Source organism: Lingula anatina, chromosome 1, assembly GCF_051362555.1.
Source record: "Lingula anatina isolate TDL-2025a chromosome 1, LinAna3.0, whole genome shotgun sequence".
Lineage (NCBI taxonomy): Eukaryota > Metazoa > Brachiopoda > Lingulata > Lingulida > Lingulidae > Lingula > Lingula anatina.
The window spans coordinates 7032-24650 of NC_141767.1; the positions used below are offsets into that span (position 1 = coordinate 7032).

At 38.5% G+C, this 17619-nt stretch overlaps 2 protein-coding genes across 3 annotated transcripts; both read left to right on the forward strand.

Annotated features, from left to right (window-relative positions):
* Positions 1 to 1861: 1861 nt before the first annotated feature.
* On the forward strand, positions 1862 to 10910 carry LOC106159147 (agrin-like). 2 transcript variants are annotated; one of them, XM_087001054.1, is made up of 9 exons: positions 1862 to 2008; positions 5523 to 5676; positions 5984 to 6220; positions 6558 to 6797; positions 7729 to 7944; positions 8170 to 8299; positions 9574 to 9710; positions 10071 to 10283; positions 10436 to 10910. In XM_087001054.1, exons 1-9 carry the CDS (start codon positions 1903 to 1905, stop codon positions 10566 to 10568), a joined length of 1566 nt encoding a protein of 521 aa, XP_086857180.1. In that variant the 5' UTR covers positions 1862 to 1902; the 3' UTR covers positions 10569 to 10910. The 2 variants fall into 2 exon arrangements, with proteins under 2 accessions (XP_086857180.1, XP_013390806.2); XM_013535352.2 differs by lacking the exon at positions 1862 to 2008 and adding an exon at positions 5188 to 5378.
* Positions 10911 to 15907: 4997 nt separating this feature from the next.
* Positions 15908 to 16906, forward strand: LOC147763802 (uncharacterized). The gene has a single exon (XM_087002386.1). The coding sequence runs from the start codon at positions 16034 to 16036 to the stop codon at positions 16898 to 16900; it is 867 nt and encodes a 288-aa protein (XP_086858512.1). The 5' UTR covers positions 15908 to 16033; the 3' UTR covers positions 16901 to 16906.
* The last annotated feature ends 713 nt before the right edge of the window (positions 16907 to 17619 follow it).

A 17619-nucleotide genomic window follows, 5' to 3' on the forward strand; every position in this document is an offset into this window, starting at 1 on the left:
AACCCTAACCCTAACCCTAACCCTAACCCTAACCCTAACCCTAACCCTAACCCTAACCCTAACCCTAACCCTAACCCTAACCCTAACCCTAACCCTAACCCTAACCCTAACCCTAACCCTAACCCTAACCCTAACCCTAACCCTAACCCTAACCCTAACCCTAACCCTAACCCTAACCCTAACCCTAACCCTAACCCTAACCCTAACCCTAACCCTAACCCTAACCCTAACCCTAACCCTAACCCTAACCCTAACCCTAACCCTAACCCTAACCCTAACCCTAACCCTAACCCTAACCCTAACCCTAACCCTAACCCTAACCCTAACCCTAACCCTAACCCTAACCCTAACCCTAACCCTAACCCTAACCCTAACCCTAACCCTAACCCTAACCCTAACCCTAACCCTAACCCTAACCCTAACCCTAACCCTAACCCTAACCCTAACCCTAACCCTAACCCTAACCCTAACCCTAACCCTAACCCTAACCCTAACCCTAACCCTAACCCTAACCCTAACCCTAACCCTAACCCTAACCCTAACCCTAACCCTAACCCTAACCCTAACCCTAACCCTAACCCTAACCCTAACCCTAACCCTAACCCTAACCCTAACCCTAACCCTAACCCTAACCCTAACCCTAACCCTAACCCTAACCCTAACCCTAACCCTAACCCTAACCCTAACCCTAACCCTAACCCTAACCCTAACCCTAACCCTAACCCTAACCCTAACCCTAACCCTAACCCTAACCCTAACCCTAACCCTAACCCTAACCCTAACCCTAACCCTAACCCTAACCCTAACCCTAACCCTAACCCTAACCCTAACCCTAACCCTAACCCTAACCCTAACCCTAACCCTAACCCTAACCCTAACCCTAACCCTAACCCTAACCCTAACCCTAACCCTAACCCTAACCCTAACCCTAACCCTAACCCTAACCCTAACCCTAACCCTAACCCTAACCCTAACCCTAACCCTAACCCTAACCCTAACCCTGACCCTAACCCCTAACCCCTAACCCTGACCCTGACCCTGACCCTGACCCTGACCCTGACCCTGACCCTGACCCTGACCCTGACCCTGACCCTAACCTCTAACCCTAAACCCTAACCCTAACCCTAACCCTGACCCTGACCCTGACCCTGACCCTGACCCTGACCCTGACCCTGACCCTAACCCTAACCCTAACCCTAACCCTAACCCTAACCCTAACCTCTAACCCTAACCCTAACCGACCATTACCACAGATATTTAGATTGATCTTTCCCCTTGGGGAGTCTCAATAAATTGCTGACAGCTTAACCGGCTTAAATGTCTATCCTGCCTATTAAAAGCTGTAAGGGGTTAATTAACTTTTGAGTGTGCTCGGCTCCCGGAAGCTGACAGCAATTTAGAGTGAACCCCCAGGTCGATACAGATGGATCGATCTAAATCTGTGGGAACCCAGTCCAATACTGTAGGTTTTTTGGATGATGGTGCAGATAATACTTTCATTTCTCAAAATTGGGGAAACACTAAAAGCAAAGAAGTTGTGGTAGAAATATCTGTTAGAAAATTGGGTTTATTAATTCCTATTAAGGATGTACGTATAATTGTTCTAAACTACTAGTGAAACATTGTATATGAATTATGGTAGTATGTCACTGATGATGTTATATAAGTCTGCTTTTTTTATTACCTTCAGTTTAGTTACAGTATTAACATATTTCATAAGTTAAGATTTGTCAAGAAATGTGGTGTTTGAATAAATTAGTTTTTGAAGTGATATAATTAATTTAGTGTTGCAGTGATAAGTAATTACTGTATCTCTGCGCAGTGAACCCCAGACGTGATGGAATAAATAAGCTCACTAATCTGATCACTGCTCACTATGCCACTCAGGTGTATCGTTTGAATATGCTCACTCGTGTGACTAGGGCACATTCATCTTCACTCAGACCAGAGACACTCAGACCAGACTCAGACCAGAGAGGGTGTAGCAGAAGTTTTCCTCTACACTTTTGTAAGTTTTATATTAATTTCATGTACTTATTTTATAAGGACTATTGTTTTATTTAAAAGGAATATTGTAAGGAATTTTTTGTATTTTGTAAGGTAATTTTGTACTTTTTTAGTGACCAGCAGTACTACAGTACAATATGGTGCAGTGCAGTTTTAAAAATAAAGACACAAAATTCAATTGATTCGTAAAACCAAACCCAACACAATTATTCCCTTAGTCACTGTCTATTTGATATGGTCCACTTCATCAACGCTATGCACAATGCTTACTTGACTGTGCATTATGAGTATTGCAATTGCCCTAGCTTATACTGCAGGAGGCTGGGGGGTTACAAAAGAGAAGAGACGTACCCAATTATTTGAAGCAAAAAGATAATTCAGTATATTGCCCTCAAGAGACTCAACTTATAGAAAATGACAAAAGTCAATTGAGGGGGGGGGGGGGGGGGCGAAATCCTCATTATCCCAGAAAGATCGTGCTTTAGAGGTACTGCCATACTCTTCAATAACAACATTTAGTATAAAAGTTTAAGTGTTGCATGTGATAACATGAGTAATTGTATGGTAGTTGATTTTCTCGTAGATGAAATTTATTCGTTATTTCTGATTAATGTATATGGACCAAATAGAAACAGCCCCGTTTTTTCTTTTTATTATTATTATTATAGTTTTTTATTTATTTTCTTTTTTTTACAAATATCGCTGTTATATTATTGGAAACATCCAATGAGATTTCGATATATATACGGAAGCTTCAATTTAGTTCAAAACACCGAGTTACATTTTTATAACTACAATAAGGTAAACAATCCCAAAGTTAGACGTGATTTTACGCCTGAAAGAGAACTCTCAGTACTAGACTTATGGAGACTGCAACATCAAAACGTAGAGTAATACTCCTGGGTCCGGTTACACTAACGGGGCGTAAATTTACTCGGATACGACTGTCGTAAACCGCAACATCTGGCGTCCGTGCACCAGGGCCCCGTCACTCGAAAGCATCGCGCACTGCGAATAGCGATATCACATAGAGGCTACAATGTATTATACTGGGCGAGTATGGGCGAGTTATGGAAGAGAGACGCTTGTGCTCGGTCGCAATGTGCGATGCTTTCGAATTACGGGACCCTGGGTTTACTCTCCCTGCTTACACCAAGACCAAATAAAAAGAAACGATCGTATTAACTACGCCCGAGTAACGCTTCGTTGCATCACTGCCCAGCAAAACTGGATGGTATTATTGGGCAAATGAGGAGTTCGCAGCTGCAGTCATAATGGAATGATGACATAAATAAACACAAAATGAGCATTTCAGTGACAGAGAAATTCAGACATTCCATTTTGACTTAAAAATTAAAACGTTAAAATATGTTAACTTTGCTGTTGCCTTGGATGTATAGCAATAAATCGTAAATGTATTCCGGACCAATATATTATTATAGTATGATTAAAAAATTAAAATCTTTGATTGATTGATTTGTTTGCTGCTGTTGAAAATGCGAAAAACGCTTGAATGCAGTACGTATTCCAGATAATGGATTTGAACACCTTCACATTTGTTATTCAAACTTTTGAGTCTGAAAATATTGCCAAAATTGCACCTTTAACGCCAATATTGTTTTCTTTTTATAATTTTTAAACAGTGTCAACAATTTTATGACCTACTTATGTATAGTTACATCATGTGATATTATTTAAATTAAGCGAGCCTACATCTTGTAAAGAAATACAAGAGCCTTAATACATATTATATGAGCCTTAAAATGTTGATATTCTAAGCTTTCGCCTCTATGTTAATCCATCGTAAAATATGAATAATATAAAATGTGAAGAAAAAATGTATGTGTGTGTGTGTGTTTTAAAATCCAAGCCACTGCTCAGTTATAAAGGAGGAAGCTTTGTGGAAGAGACAAACAAATAACAACCCACATTTTCTACGTTAACTACGAGAATTGTCATCAAACTCTCTCAGTACTAGCCTAACCATAGTGAAAAACGAGCTACGACCAACTTACACCACCTAGCTGACAGGCGTAAATTAACGACTATGTTAAGACCGACGTAAACACTATTCCAGTTTGGTGCAACTGTCGGGCGTAGCGTTTTGTGCTGGATTTACGCTGGCGCAACTGCTACGCGTAACTTACGACCGGTTGGTGCAACCGGGTCCCGATTTCGTTGCAATCCAATCGAAAAGGCACACCTGGATTTTTTTCTTGATCTCTAGTGATTTAATGGCTCTGGTAGGTAAAGCACTAATGACTCATGGCTATAGATATGGTCACTCGATACACCATATGGGCCTAGAAAGCACAGAGCGTAGGAAAAAAATTTTAGGGGCAAAAGTATCAGACGTACATAACATAGCAAACTTAGCTTAGATTTTTCACCTGAACTTGATGAACAGCTATTACGTGTACTATTAAAACAAGAATGAGAGGAAATGCGGAAGGAATACATTGAAGATTTATTGCTAGAGCAAAAGATTAATGGGCTGAAGAAGGTGAAAACCCCACAAAATACATTTTATTTTGTGATTATAGAATAGAAATTTTAGAAATAAAACGGTTAAAAAATTAGTAAATAGTGATGGAAGCACTATTACTAATCAAGAACAAATACTAAATGAAATTTTAAGACATATTATTGTAGCCTGTATCCTAACTGTGATAAGACCCTAACCCTACCCTCTACCATTTTGGTCTGAAGTCAGACCAAAATGACCATCTATCTATCTATCTAGAGACATATCTGTGAATATGTCAAAAAATCTATCAGTCGCCCTGGTAGAGGGTAATGATTGACCAGGTTTTGGTGCCTCTGCGGTCACTTAACCTAGCATTTTCAACTGAAATCATTATTATAACAATTCAACTATTTCTTAAATGGTTATTAAGAATGGTAGAAATTTGGGTGCTTGGACCCAAAAAGGGTCCAGATTTTAGCTGGGAAACACGTTGATGGGTTATAGTTTTTGAGACTGTGTCTAACTTTCTGAAAACTGGTATGAGAAAATGTGGCTGACTTTTGATACAGAAGTCAGCATATGGAACTCTTTGATTTTGAGTATCAAAACCCTGTTATCTGTAACTGTTCGACTTATTACATCGGTGAACATAGGGCACAAACTAGATCTTTAGCCAGATCTAACTAGTTCCATCCTCTGTAATCCGATCAGTGGATGATACATGTGAAACACGGCAGATGTGGCTCTAGAGGCTTGGTTATCTCCGCCTTCACGCTGCACACCCCCAGTATTATAGAATACAACCAGTTCTATAATATAGAATACAACCAGTTCCTCCGTGTGGAGTTGTCCACAGCAGAATAGTGCAAGATGAACTCTGTGATCGTTGTTCTGCTTGCAGCAGGTCGGTCGCTTTTACAAGCGCTATTATGTGTAATATCCCTCGGTCTACGTTATACTAATTTAAATTAGTTTACACTTTTCCAAACGTTACAATCGTGTTGATGAGAAACACCTTGTCATTTTAACATTTTATTTCTTTATGTAGGTGTGGCCACGGCCGCCAAAATACCGACCAGCTATCCTAAAGGCATAGAGACGATATGTGAGCACTACACCGCAGACACGGACTGCTCCCAAGTCAGCAGTAGGTTCACAACTGTCAAGATATGTGACGATAACCTGCAGGAGCACGCTCACGGGTATTGAACAGAGATGTTGAACAATGTATTCCTATTTCATTAACCAAGCATTTGTTGAATTATCTCGTTTGTGAAAGTCCATTTATGTTTAATAAGTTAAAAAGTCACATATCAGTTGATCGTAATTGAGAATCAAATGCTGTACCACACCATCATGTCATTTAGACTTACGCCAGAAAAATTTATTGAGCACTAACAAAAAAAATAATAATAACACTATGAATCACTGTTTATATTTGTAACGGGTCATTTTCATTGACTTAGAGAGCATCGTATCATTTCTTTTTACTCTTGTATATTTTTCTAGATGCGAGTTTTACAAAGCAGCCTGCGCTGATGATGCAAAGATAAGTCTGATCTACCAGAAGTGCAATAAGACTGGTCAGCTGTACATTAACACTACGAGACCTACCAAACACCCCTATCGTGTGAACCCCACCCACAGCCCCAAAGTCTGCAGGATTGTTCAGGAGGGATGCCCGAAAACATGGAAGGTGCCAAATCTCATGTTGTGCGGCAACGACAGAAACATCTACAGAAGCAGGTAAGGAAAAACACAAATTTAATATTGGATCAATGAAAACTCGGACATCATGTTAATAAATGGCAACCGACATCAGTTATTAGCTTACACAACTATATATATACCCATATATACAACATCACAATTGAAAGTGTCCTCAAGAAATTTTTAATACTATTTTTCCAAAACTCATCCATATAAATAGTTTGTATATGTACGTATATTCGTTCTGCTCAGATTCGCTTTGTATTTTTAGCCTTTAGCTTTTAAATGGTTTGTCTTCATTTGTACCAAAATTGCACTTAATACAAGAGCATTCATGGATGTAGACAATAACTAAGCTAACACTCTGTCCAAGGTGTGAGTTTGACACCGCCAAGTGCATCAACCCACGACTGCGACTAAACTGGAACCTGAGGAGCTGTCTACGTAATAAACCTACGAAACCACCCCGTGTTATAGACACTACCCCAGCTGTCCCAGCAAGGCGGGCCCTCAACACCTGGCTGTGCTACCACATACTTAGAGAAGATTGCAGCAAGACGCTGACAGCTGGCGTCCAAGTCTGTGATAGTAACGACAAAGTGTATGCTAATAGGTAAGTACAGTCTGGAGTCCTAGCGGTCCAAGCCTGTGATAGTAACGACAAAGTGTATGCTAATAGGTAAGTACAGTCTGGAGTCCTAGCGGTCCAAGTCTGTGACAGTAACGGCAAAGTGTATGCTAATAGGTAAGTACAGTCTGGAGTCCTAGCGGTCCAAGTCTGTGATAGTAACGGCAAAGTGTATGCTAATAGGTAAGTACAGTCTGGAGTCCTAGCGGTCCAAGTCTGTGATAGTAACGACAAAGTGTATGCTAATAGGTAAGTACAGTCTGGAGTCCTAGTGGTCCAAGTCTGTGATAGTAACGGCAAAGTGTATGCTAATAGGTAAGTACAGTCTGGAGTCCTAGCGGTCCAAGTCTGTGATAGTAACGACAAAGTGTATGCTAATAGGTAAGTACAGTCTGGAGTCCTAGCGGTCCAAGTCTGTGATAGTAACGACAAAGTGTATGTTAATAGGTAAGTACAGTCTGGAGTCCTAGCAGTCATCAGACCAACGCGATGACCAGGAGTAGGCCTGCATTGTGTCGTGAATATCAACTGAGAAACGATTGTTCATACGGAAGAGGTTTGATTTGACTTAAAAGATAGATTAATAGATCTCCAAAGATATTGTTCATATGCTAGTTTTCAGCACCACACACAGCACCTTGGATGTATCCTCCTCAATGTGAGAATGTCTTCAGCCAATCTGAATTAGGGCCACAAATATATAAATCTCACTCCGCCTGTTAGAATACGATGAATAAAAACCAGACACGAGTCGAATCAACTTCTTTACTTTACTTATGATTATGTAAATTTGAAGGTACTGGGTACATGAATACTCTATAGTCCAATTATTTAGTCAAAATAACAGACTCAACAGGTGATTTAATTAACGGACATTACATTTGTAACTATTGCTTTTTAAAATGTTTCATTGTAGCTGCGAGTTCTACAAAGTCAGCTGTGCAGGTGCAGACATAGACGACCACTGGAAAGTCTGTAAGAAAACTCCCGAACCCGCCCAGCTGAGACCCTTTGTTAACAAGGAAAACCTACAGTTCTGTCAGTCGTTGAAAGAGGGCAAAAACTGCCCTAGGTCGTGGAGGAAGAAGACCATGAGTGTTTGTGGTTCGGACGGCAAATTGTACAAGTCAAGGTTGGTGCTAATGGAAAACTTATTAGAGCTTGAAAAATTATATTTTTCTTTTCTTTTTGTGAAACTACAAAATTTCACATAACGTTCTCTATTGTAACCTATCACTCGTGACTGTATGCACACTTGTCTGATAAGCATAGGCCTAATGTGCACATTACTCATAGATTTACACAAATAACGTTATTTCGATAATAATTTAGAGGATGTCTGTAAATTCATATCCAGATGTTCTATCGAAAAAGCCAAATGTCTCCCTGCTATAGTGACATTCACCTATTTGGCGAAAGGAGAGAAATGTGTCAAACCAACAAAACCTCCGATAGATGGCAGCGGTAGCGGCAGTGGAGAGGGTGAGGTACGTCAATTTCACATTACGTTCACATAAGATGAGATATTCCTCTATTCAATATGGAGATATCTCTCTGGATATATTTGACAGTGCCTACAAAATAAGCATTTGATAAAACAATAGAAATACCTTACATAGATGTCATTGCAGGGCATTGTTAATTTTCTTTAATTTTCTTTAAAGAACTCGTTTACTTTGGTAAACATACAGTGCATGTTGAACGAAGAGGAGGGTCATCACTTGTCTTAACCCTAATCACACCAGCATATTTTGCAACATATTCCTACTAGGTGGGGTCTTTTATTACACCATGATATTATTTATGAAATTCCGATATTTTTTGGTAGTTGCACAACAGAATCTTTTTGGTACATCAAAAACATGATAATACGCATAGCTGGAGATCAACAAGACTATTTAACACTGAACTAGGTACTTTTTGAACATAAATTAGCTTAATGAAGTAATATATACTTTTTTAAATAAAATTTTTCTTTTTTCCCAACCCTTATTTGATAATATATCTTAACAAAACAATCACTGTATATCCTGTCAGTCACCTTTTATTAATAAAGACAGTAACAGCTGAAATATTTTTAAAAGATGAATAAATAAATACAAAGCCGGTCTAGGAGAGCAGAAACCATGTGGTGACAGATACCCTAGTTGTCCTTCCCTAAATTTGCATTTTGTAACCCTTTAAACATTTAAAACTAAAATATGGGAGACTGATACAAACAAAAAGGTATAGCATTAAGTGACCTAGAGGGATAGGAGTAGTGACTGGCTGTTTGCCTGCTTCAGAAACATTGTGTTGGTTTCCACCCCTTGACCTTTCTCCAAACTGTTCAATTTCATTATTTAGTAGAAGCTAGGCGTGGCATAGATAACTAGTTGTGTAACTACTGGATATTACTTTTCTACAAAGGTCCCCGCGGCAGAGAAAAACGGCGTGTCATAGATGACTGGTTGTGTAACTACTGGCAGGTCCGTTGCCAGAAATTTCAAAAGGGGGTTCTTTTTCTGAAAAGGTGGACCTTTCCCCATATATACTTCAAGTACCTAGATCAAATTTTACCCAGAGTGGACCTTTTCCCAGCAAAAGGGGCGGTTCTTTCGAATCCCCCGAACCCCCCTGGCTACGGGCCTGAGTCTGGGTATATAAATCTTATCGTTATTACTTTTCTACAAAGAAAACCTCGCGGTAGAGAAAAAATGGCGTGTCATAGATGACTGGTTGTGTGACTATATATTTCATATCGTTATTACTTTTTTCAAAGGTCCCTGTGGTGGAGGAAGCAAGGCGTGACATAGATGACTGGTTGTGTGACTACTTTCCAAAAACCAAGGACTGCAAAGAGACTTTGACTGCCAACTCCAAGGTGTGTGATGCCGACGGGAAGGTATACAAGAACAGGTAAAACCAATATGAAGACTTAAATATGATGTGAAACGCATCAGGTAAAATTATTATGCAGAATTTATATTTATTTATTTATTGATGGTAAAATATGTTAAATTAAAATTTAGTCTTCCCCATGGCCCTTGAATTTGACTTAAATTTGAAGAGAAATAAAAATCAGGTTCAATTGCATCAAGAAGATCCCGATAGGTAATGTTGGTAGACAGATATTAAATATCAGAATAAACGTCGTTATACCATCATTTCTTATACAGATACAAAACTTGACGACCTTTCTTTGAGAGTGTATATGATATGTTAATGTTAACAAGTATAAAGCTTGCAGTTACTATCTTTTACATATTTCTGTCACAGTTGCGAGTTCTACAAAGCCCGCTGTGCAGGTGCTGATATCGGAGACCACTGGAAAGTTTGCAAGAAGACTAATCCTGAAACTCTGAAACCGTTTGTTAACAAGGAGAACTCCGAGTTCTGTAAGTCGTTGAAAGCAGGCGAAGACTGTCCGAAAAGATGGAAGCAAAAAGTTCTGAGAGTATGTGGCTCGGACGGCAGGGTATACAAGACTAGGTGAGTTAAACCTCTATCTGTTTCCTTCCAATGATCCATTGGGTTCATACCTCTAAATGTAAAGTGTTACATAATTATTTCTAATTGTCAGTTAACTACATTGACATAGGTGTGAGTGTATGTCTACATGTCGGTCCTAATACATTTTTCAGGTGCGCCATAGAAAAGGCCAAGTGTGGTGACCAGCTAGTGTCTTTTACATATGCTGCAAAAGGTGTCAAATGTGTCAAGCCAACAAAACCCCCGGTAGATGGCAGTGGCAGCGGGAGCGGAGACGAGGCTTAAGTCTACTGCATCTACTACTTTAACACAAACTGAAACACGCAGTGAGCTTCTGATTCTCCAGGACACCAGTCCATGAAGCAAAAAAACAAACATTTGACAAATTGGTTTTCATTTCTCTCTCTCCCCAACTTTGTTCGCTAACATTATCACGCAGAAGACGAAAAACAAAAAACATTTCTAATGACAAGTGCTCTGTGGATGTTCTATTTTTACTCGCTCAGGCTAATTGTTTTCGATGAAATGTTTCTAAGGCGAACGTGAACGAAATGCAGGCTCGGATTTGCTAATTTCCCCTCGGTGTCTCTTTGTGTACCAGTATATAATACAGACACATTTTACAAACCAGTTTTTTAAATTATTGTCGCCTCGATAGTTATCCCTTACCACCTATTGTCGTATCTCCAAATTTAAAGGTTTTTTCTTGGTCAGGGCAGTAACCTTTTTCTGAAAACATTTTGTGCGGCAGTTATTTTAAGTTGATAAATAACATAGTTCAAATATTTATTTATACCAAACCCTTTTAAACAGGGGCGGGTCCAGGATTATTTAAAGGGGGGTCCAACTTTTCAAGAATGACAGGCCTCGGATGCTAAGCCGACCCTCGGACCCTCTTGGAGTGTTTTGGAGGGCAAATTTGGAACGGTTAAGAACTATAAATCAACTAGTCAAAATTCGAATTCCAAGAGGGGAATATCAGTGTGATTTTTTTCAGAAACCGAAGGGGGGGTCAGGACCCCCCCTGACCCCACTCTAAATCCGCCACTGTTTAAATTAAAGTTTCTTACGAACTCCCAAACCAAAGAAATTAAGGGGGAAACGGTATAGGCCTACCACGAACGAAGAAACTATCTGATCTCCATAAATTATGAATAAATTCCCGATAGTGTACAAATGTATGGTATCCATTATTTTGAAACAAGCAGTTAACCATTGATAAAGACTTAATAAATACCTTAAACTGCAGAGTATACCGCATTCAAAAACTACAAAAAAATAAAACGAATTTATACTGAGAATAAAGACGATCTAAAGCGTTCAAACATTTATTCACCGACATGTATTTACACTCAATTTCTTCGCACTGATCATGCATTTAATTGTTTTCTTGCTTGATTACAAGGAATTTTCTATTATCATGTTGCAAACCACCATTTACCATTTCCCTATTAGGTAATTTCTAAGAGTCTTGTTTTCAATAAAAATAATTAAAATATTATTTGAATTACTCATGCTTGGACCATATCCATCCTTAATTTGTGTTTAACACTTGTCAGAAACTTGCAAATCTATTGAGAAATTAACCAATCCAATCAAACTATGTGTTACTGTGGCATGTTCCATCTTTTCCTACCACGAAAACAATTGCTACACTTGTTACTCTTAAGGACATTTAACTTACACTCAATAACTCCCTATTCTTTTACTCATTTGATTCCTCTATAATTATTTCTTGTAATTAGTGAAGGTATAAGCTATTTACTTTACAACAACGAGTTAGAACAGTGTTGGCACTAGGGGATGAAAAGATATCACTTTAATTTTTTTTTTTAAGTCCCATGTGGCGTCATGTTATAAAGTCACTGGTATTGATAATATTCTTGTTTCAATGGTTCATCCGATACGCCAGCGAGGACTGAAGTTCTACACTTATTATGTCTCTTAATTCCATTGGCAATGCTCTAAATATGGGTCTTTCACTGCAAATGAAGAGTTGCAACAAATAAAAATGCAAATATTATGACAAGCACAAGACAGCCCACAGTTCGTGGCACTGGGCTAAAGGCTACATGTACATGTATGTATATTGTTTTGATATGTGTTCAGTACGATAGGAATTACTTCAAGGCAAATGTACCGCATGAACTTTTCCGTAAGGAAAGAAACGAAGTACGTCTTACTTCGTTGTAGATGTCTTGTCATGACGACCGAATTAACATTACATCATCACCATGACAACGTCTTTAAAACCTTGCTGACATTACACCATTACTGTGACTACATCATGGCAACTATATTAACAATAGACACATTATACAGCATCACTATGGCAACACCATGACAACCAAATAGACAGTAGTACAAATACTCCTTTTTCAACAACTAATTACAAACTTGAATCACTCCTGTGAAATAGTTCGTTGAATATTTCTTCTTTTCTCCCCCCCCCCCCCCCCCCCCCCCCCCCCAGCAAAAAAAAACGTTCCATTTATTCTGTAGAGTTTACTAATGGAAAATCACCTATGGATGTGACATACAAGACAATTCAGTATACATGTGAAACTTCCTTTAAAAGTGTCCATTATTGTTTCGAGAAGAAGAAAGAAGAAAAGAAAGAAGAAATATTAATAACCTTACGGCTACGTTGTACCGTAAGAATGAATGAAAATTCTGTCTTATCTATCACAATCCCACCCCAGTTCGTTTATTCGACCTACGAAAGCTGATTTATATGCCCAGTAAATATAATTCTGTTCGGTTGAGCGAAGTGAATAAGAATGGAATTATTTTCTTCTAGGGGGCGACACTGTATATATTGTGTTAGTTGTGATATTGGTAAGAATTGTGGGTAAGTTACGAAAGGTGTTCATTCGACCAGTTAGCGCAGACCAGTTTACACGTAAATTTTGAGAGCGCAATTTTCAATGGAGACAGAGGGCGTTTCCCTAAAACAAATTCTTGAGTCCGTACAGTCGCAGGCGGAATCGTTAAAAGACCTTAAGGCTCAAGTGACTTCCGAGCTGGAAAGTTTAAAGAGCGAAGTACATGGTTCTTCTAACAAAGTTAAAAAGATTAAAGATGAGGTTTCCACCAAATGGCGTCTAGAGGGCAACCGAATTCAGTTTGAATTCAATACCGAGCTAGAAGAACTTTTGACGCAGGTAATCTGGGCAGTAGATAACAGCAAGCCTGACTACGCTAAAGAAGTTGTCTTTACCATTCCGATAAGTTGAAGAAGAGGAACAAGCTTATTTAGTTAGCTGATACCAGCGAAGGAGGGTGGGGCACGGTCCGTTATTACGAAGCGAATCCTTTGGCCAGTGACTCTGAGGATGAAAAGAAGATCAATAGAGCGGAAAACAAGGCATTGAAAAAGCGTAAATTGAGCAAACCTATTTATTGGGAAGTCATGGCTCCAGCAAATCTAACGTTAGTAGTACTGATTCTGTTTACCGTGCCCAGCCTCTTTTTCGTGGACAACAATGGGCGTTTCCCAGTGCAGCATCAGGAGCATGCAGTCCAGGTTCTTTCATGCCAACAGCAACCTCTTCCGCTGTCAGCCCCTTCGGACAAGGAAGGAGTGGGTCGTGTTTTGCGTGTGGATCCTTCGGCCATTGGAGGAGAGATTGCCCCTTCACTAAAGCATCAGGAAGTGCACCAGGATTCTCAAAGACCAATCGTCCATGATTTTGTCAAAGATGAGTATTGTTGTGATGTGTCATATGATAGATCAATTTTTACTGACGATTATCTTGAGTACGAGCAAGGCAATGTTGATATCTGTGTTAAAGGCAGGCTAAAACGTAAATTAGCATTTTGGAAAAGTATTGGCACATGAGTTTATTATTGATGTTTTAGATAATGGATACAAGCTTCCTTTTTTCTCTATACCCGCGCCAGTTCATTTGAATAACAATAGATCTGCTATTTTGCATAGTGCATTTGTTGAGCAGGCAATACAAGATTTGTTGGTCAGAGGCCTTATAAGTGAGTGTTCAGATACACCTGTTGTAGTTAACCCGCTTACAGTGGCTATTAGCAGTAGCGGTAAAAACGTTTAATTCTAGATTTGCGGCATGTTAATAAACATCTTTGGAAATCTTCAGTAAAATTTGAAGATATTCGTACTGCAATGTTTTATTTAAAACAGGGAGATTTTTGTTTCAAATTTGATTTACATTCTGCATATCATCAAATTGATATTTTTGAGCCTCACACTTATTTTTTAGGGTTTTCTTGGAAATTTGGAAATACTTCCAAATTTTTTAGATTTAAAGTTTTGCCATTTGGTCTCAGTTCGGCATGCTACATTTTTACTAAAGTGACCAGGCCGCTGGTTAAAAAGTGGCGAGGAGAGGGCAAAAAAGTGGTCATGTATTTAGATGATGGTTTTGGTTGTCATTGCAGTACAGCGAATGTAAGAAGATTGCTTTAGAAATTAAGCAAGATCTTATCAACAGCGGGTTCGTTCCTAAAGTTAAAAAATCAATGTGGTCTCCTAGTACTGAGATTTTATTTTTAGGGTATAATTTGAATTTAGAGAAAGGCACTATATGCATTCCTGATTACACACTTCTTAAAATTCGTCAGACTATAAAGGATATCCGTTCTCTGTTTAGGAGAAAAGGCAGCGTTCATGTGCGTTTTGTTGCTAGTTTAGTAGGTCAGATCATTTCTACGTCTTTTGTTACTGGCAATATGGTTTATATTATGACAAAATGTCTGAGTTTTGATAGTTCTAAAGCTAAATGTTGGAATGAACAAATTGTCTTGAGCAGAGACAGTATGAAGCAAATGGAATTTTGGGAATCTAATGTAAGCAAGATTTCTGTAAGGAATTTTAATGAAATAAATTGTAGTTCAACATGGAGAGAACTCGTAGCTGTTAAAAGAGTTTTTGCATCCTTTTTGCCATTCCTTCAGGGCAAATCTATTAAATGGTTTTCAGACAACAAAAATGTTGTTAGTATCATTGAAAGAGGTAGCATGAATTGTAATTTGCAAGATATTGCGCTTAGTATTTTTGAATTGTGTTTGTTAAATGGCGTGACTCTACGTGCTGAATGGATTCCACGTAGTGAAAATTTATATGCAGATCAAATCAGCAGATTAGTAGATTATGATGATTGAGCGGTGGCAGATAATATTTTCGATTATTTAGATTCAGTTTGGGGGCCGCATGAAATTGACTTTTTTGCCTCCGATCATAACAATAAATTGCCAGTTTTTTATTCTAGATATTGGACTCCAGGTGCGGTAGGCACTGATGCATTTACTGTTCGTTGGGGTGGTGTGAATGGTTGGTTTGTGCCCCCTGTGTGTGTATTATCTAGAGTTATATTGTATTTAAGACAATGCAAGGCTTGTGGCACGGTAATTTTACCTTGTTGGTACTCAGCTAGTTTTTGGCCTTTATTATCTAAAGGCAGGTGTTTTATAAAGGAAGCTGTAGCATATGTAGAGTTACCAAGACAAAAAGCTTGTTATGTTCCTGGAAAAGCAGGAGGGTTGTTTGGTAGAGTGGACTTGCCGTTTAAAATGTTGGCAGTCAGATTTGATTTTTCTTAATAAATGAAAGTGATTTTAAATTACTAATTGTTTTTTGTTTTTTACATTTATTTTTGCAGGCTTATAAGGATGACATTACTGAGCTTCCTGACGAGTTGGCTGGTAAAATACCAGTGGTTGCTGGATTTTTGTCTGAGAGTCGGTCATCGAACACAGTCAATGGTTATTATTCAGCTTTTATGCGATGGAAATTATGGGCGAAGAAGAACGGCATTCAAGAGATTTTTCCGGCAAAAGGTTTTCATGTTGCTTTGTACTTGTCGTGTTTAGCAGAACAGTCCAATTCTCCTAGTCCTGTTCATCAGGCTTTTTACGGGCTTAAATGGGCTCATGCCATTATAAGTGCAGAGTCTCCTACAGACTCTAGTTTAGTTAAAAATGTGTTGGAAGGTATTAAGAGGCGCAAGTCACAGCCAGTTTGCAAAAAAGAGCCCATATCTCCAGATATTTTGGAAAAAAAATTTGATGCAAATTTTGAAGAAGGGAATGTGTATTCTCAACGTACTATATGTGCTTGCTTGCTTTCTTATGCAGGCTTTCTTAGAGTTTCAGAGCTGTTAAATTTAAGGATTAGCGATGTTTCGTTTCATGATTCATACATGTCGATTTTTATCGAAAAGAGTAAAACGGACATCTATAGAGATGGTTCTCATATGGTTATCGCTAGAACTTATTCAAAGCTTTGCCCTGTAAAAAATTTAGAGAGATTGTTCTCTTATGCGAATCTTGAGCATTCGGATTTGTATCTTTTCAGATCTGTCACCAAGCACTTCAATGGCTATCGTTTTAGAGATGACGATAAGCCTATTTCATATACTAGAATGAGAGAATTATTTATTTCCTCTTTTTCTCCTTTTGTTAAAGATATAAAACAATTTGGTTTACATAGTTTGAGAGCGGGTGGTGCTACTGCTGTCGCAAGAGCTGGTGTTCCAGACAGGTTATTTAAAAGACATGGAAGGTGGAGATCGGAAACGGCTAAAGATGGCTATGTGAAAGATAATTTATCTGACAGATTATTTGTTAGTAAAAAATTGGGTCTTTAAAATTTATTCCCGTTCTTTGTCTTCGATTCGTGCGCTAACTGCGTCCATATGCACTTCATATGTTGTTTGTGATGTTTTATTATTAATGTTATGCAGTGTCGGTTATTGTCTAGGAGAAATATAATTCTATTCGGTTGAGCGAAGTGAATAAGAATGGAATTATTTTCTTCTAGGGGGCGACACTGTATATATTGTGTTAGTTGTGATATTGGTAAGAATTGTGGGTAAGTTACGAAAGTTGTTCATTCGACCAGTTAGCGCAGACCAGTTTACACGTAAATTTTTAATTTTCAATTTCGTTGATAAATTTGTTGTTTTAATTTTCAACATAAATACAGTGTATGTTGTGTTAGTGTGTAGGAGTATGCGTAGTAGACATGGGTGCGTGTTTGGGATTGAGATTTATGTTTATTAATACAATAATTTTATGATTGATTTATATGAGCTGTTTGGGAGGTAGTTTGCATTTGTGTAGTGGAGAGATGAGTTTCGGAGGTGGTGTTTGGGATGTGGTCTCTGGTGATTTCCTATGTATGGAAGAAATGAGATCGGAAGTGCTTGGATTGTGATATTTTGTGAAAAACAGTGTGCCTAAAATGAATATAAACTTTTTGTGGTAGATAAGTCTGTAGATGGAATCTTAGGAATAGAACTAATACATAAAATTACTGATAGAAATATTTTACTTTTTAATTGCTACCTACCTCCTGAAAACTCGC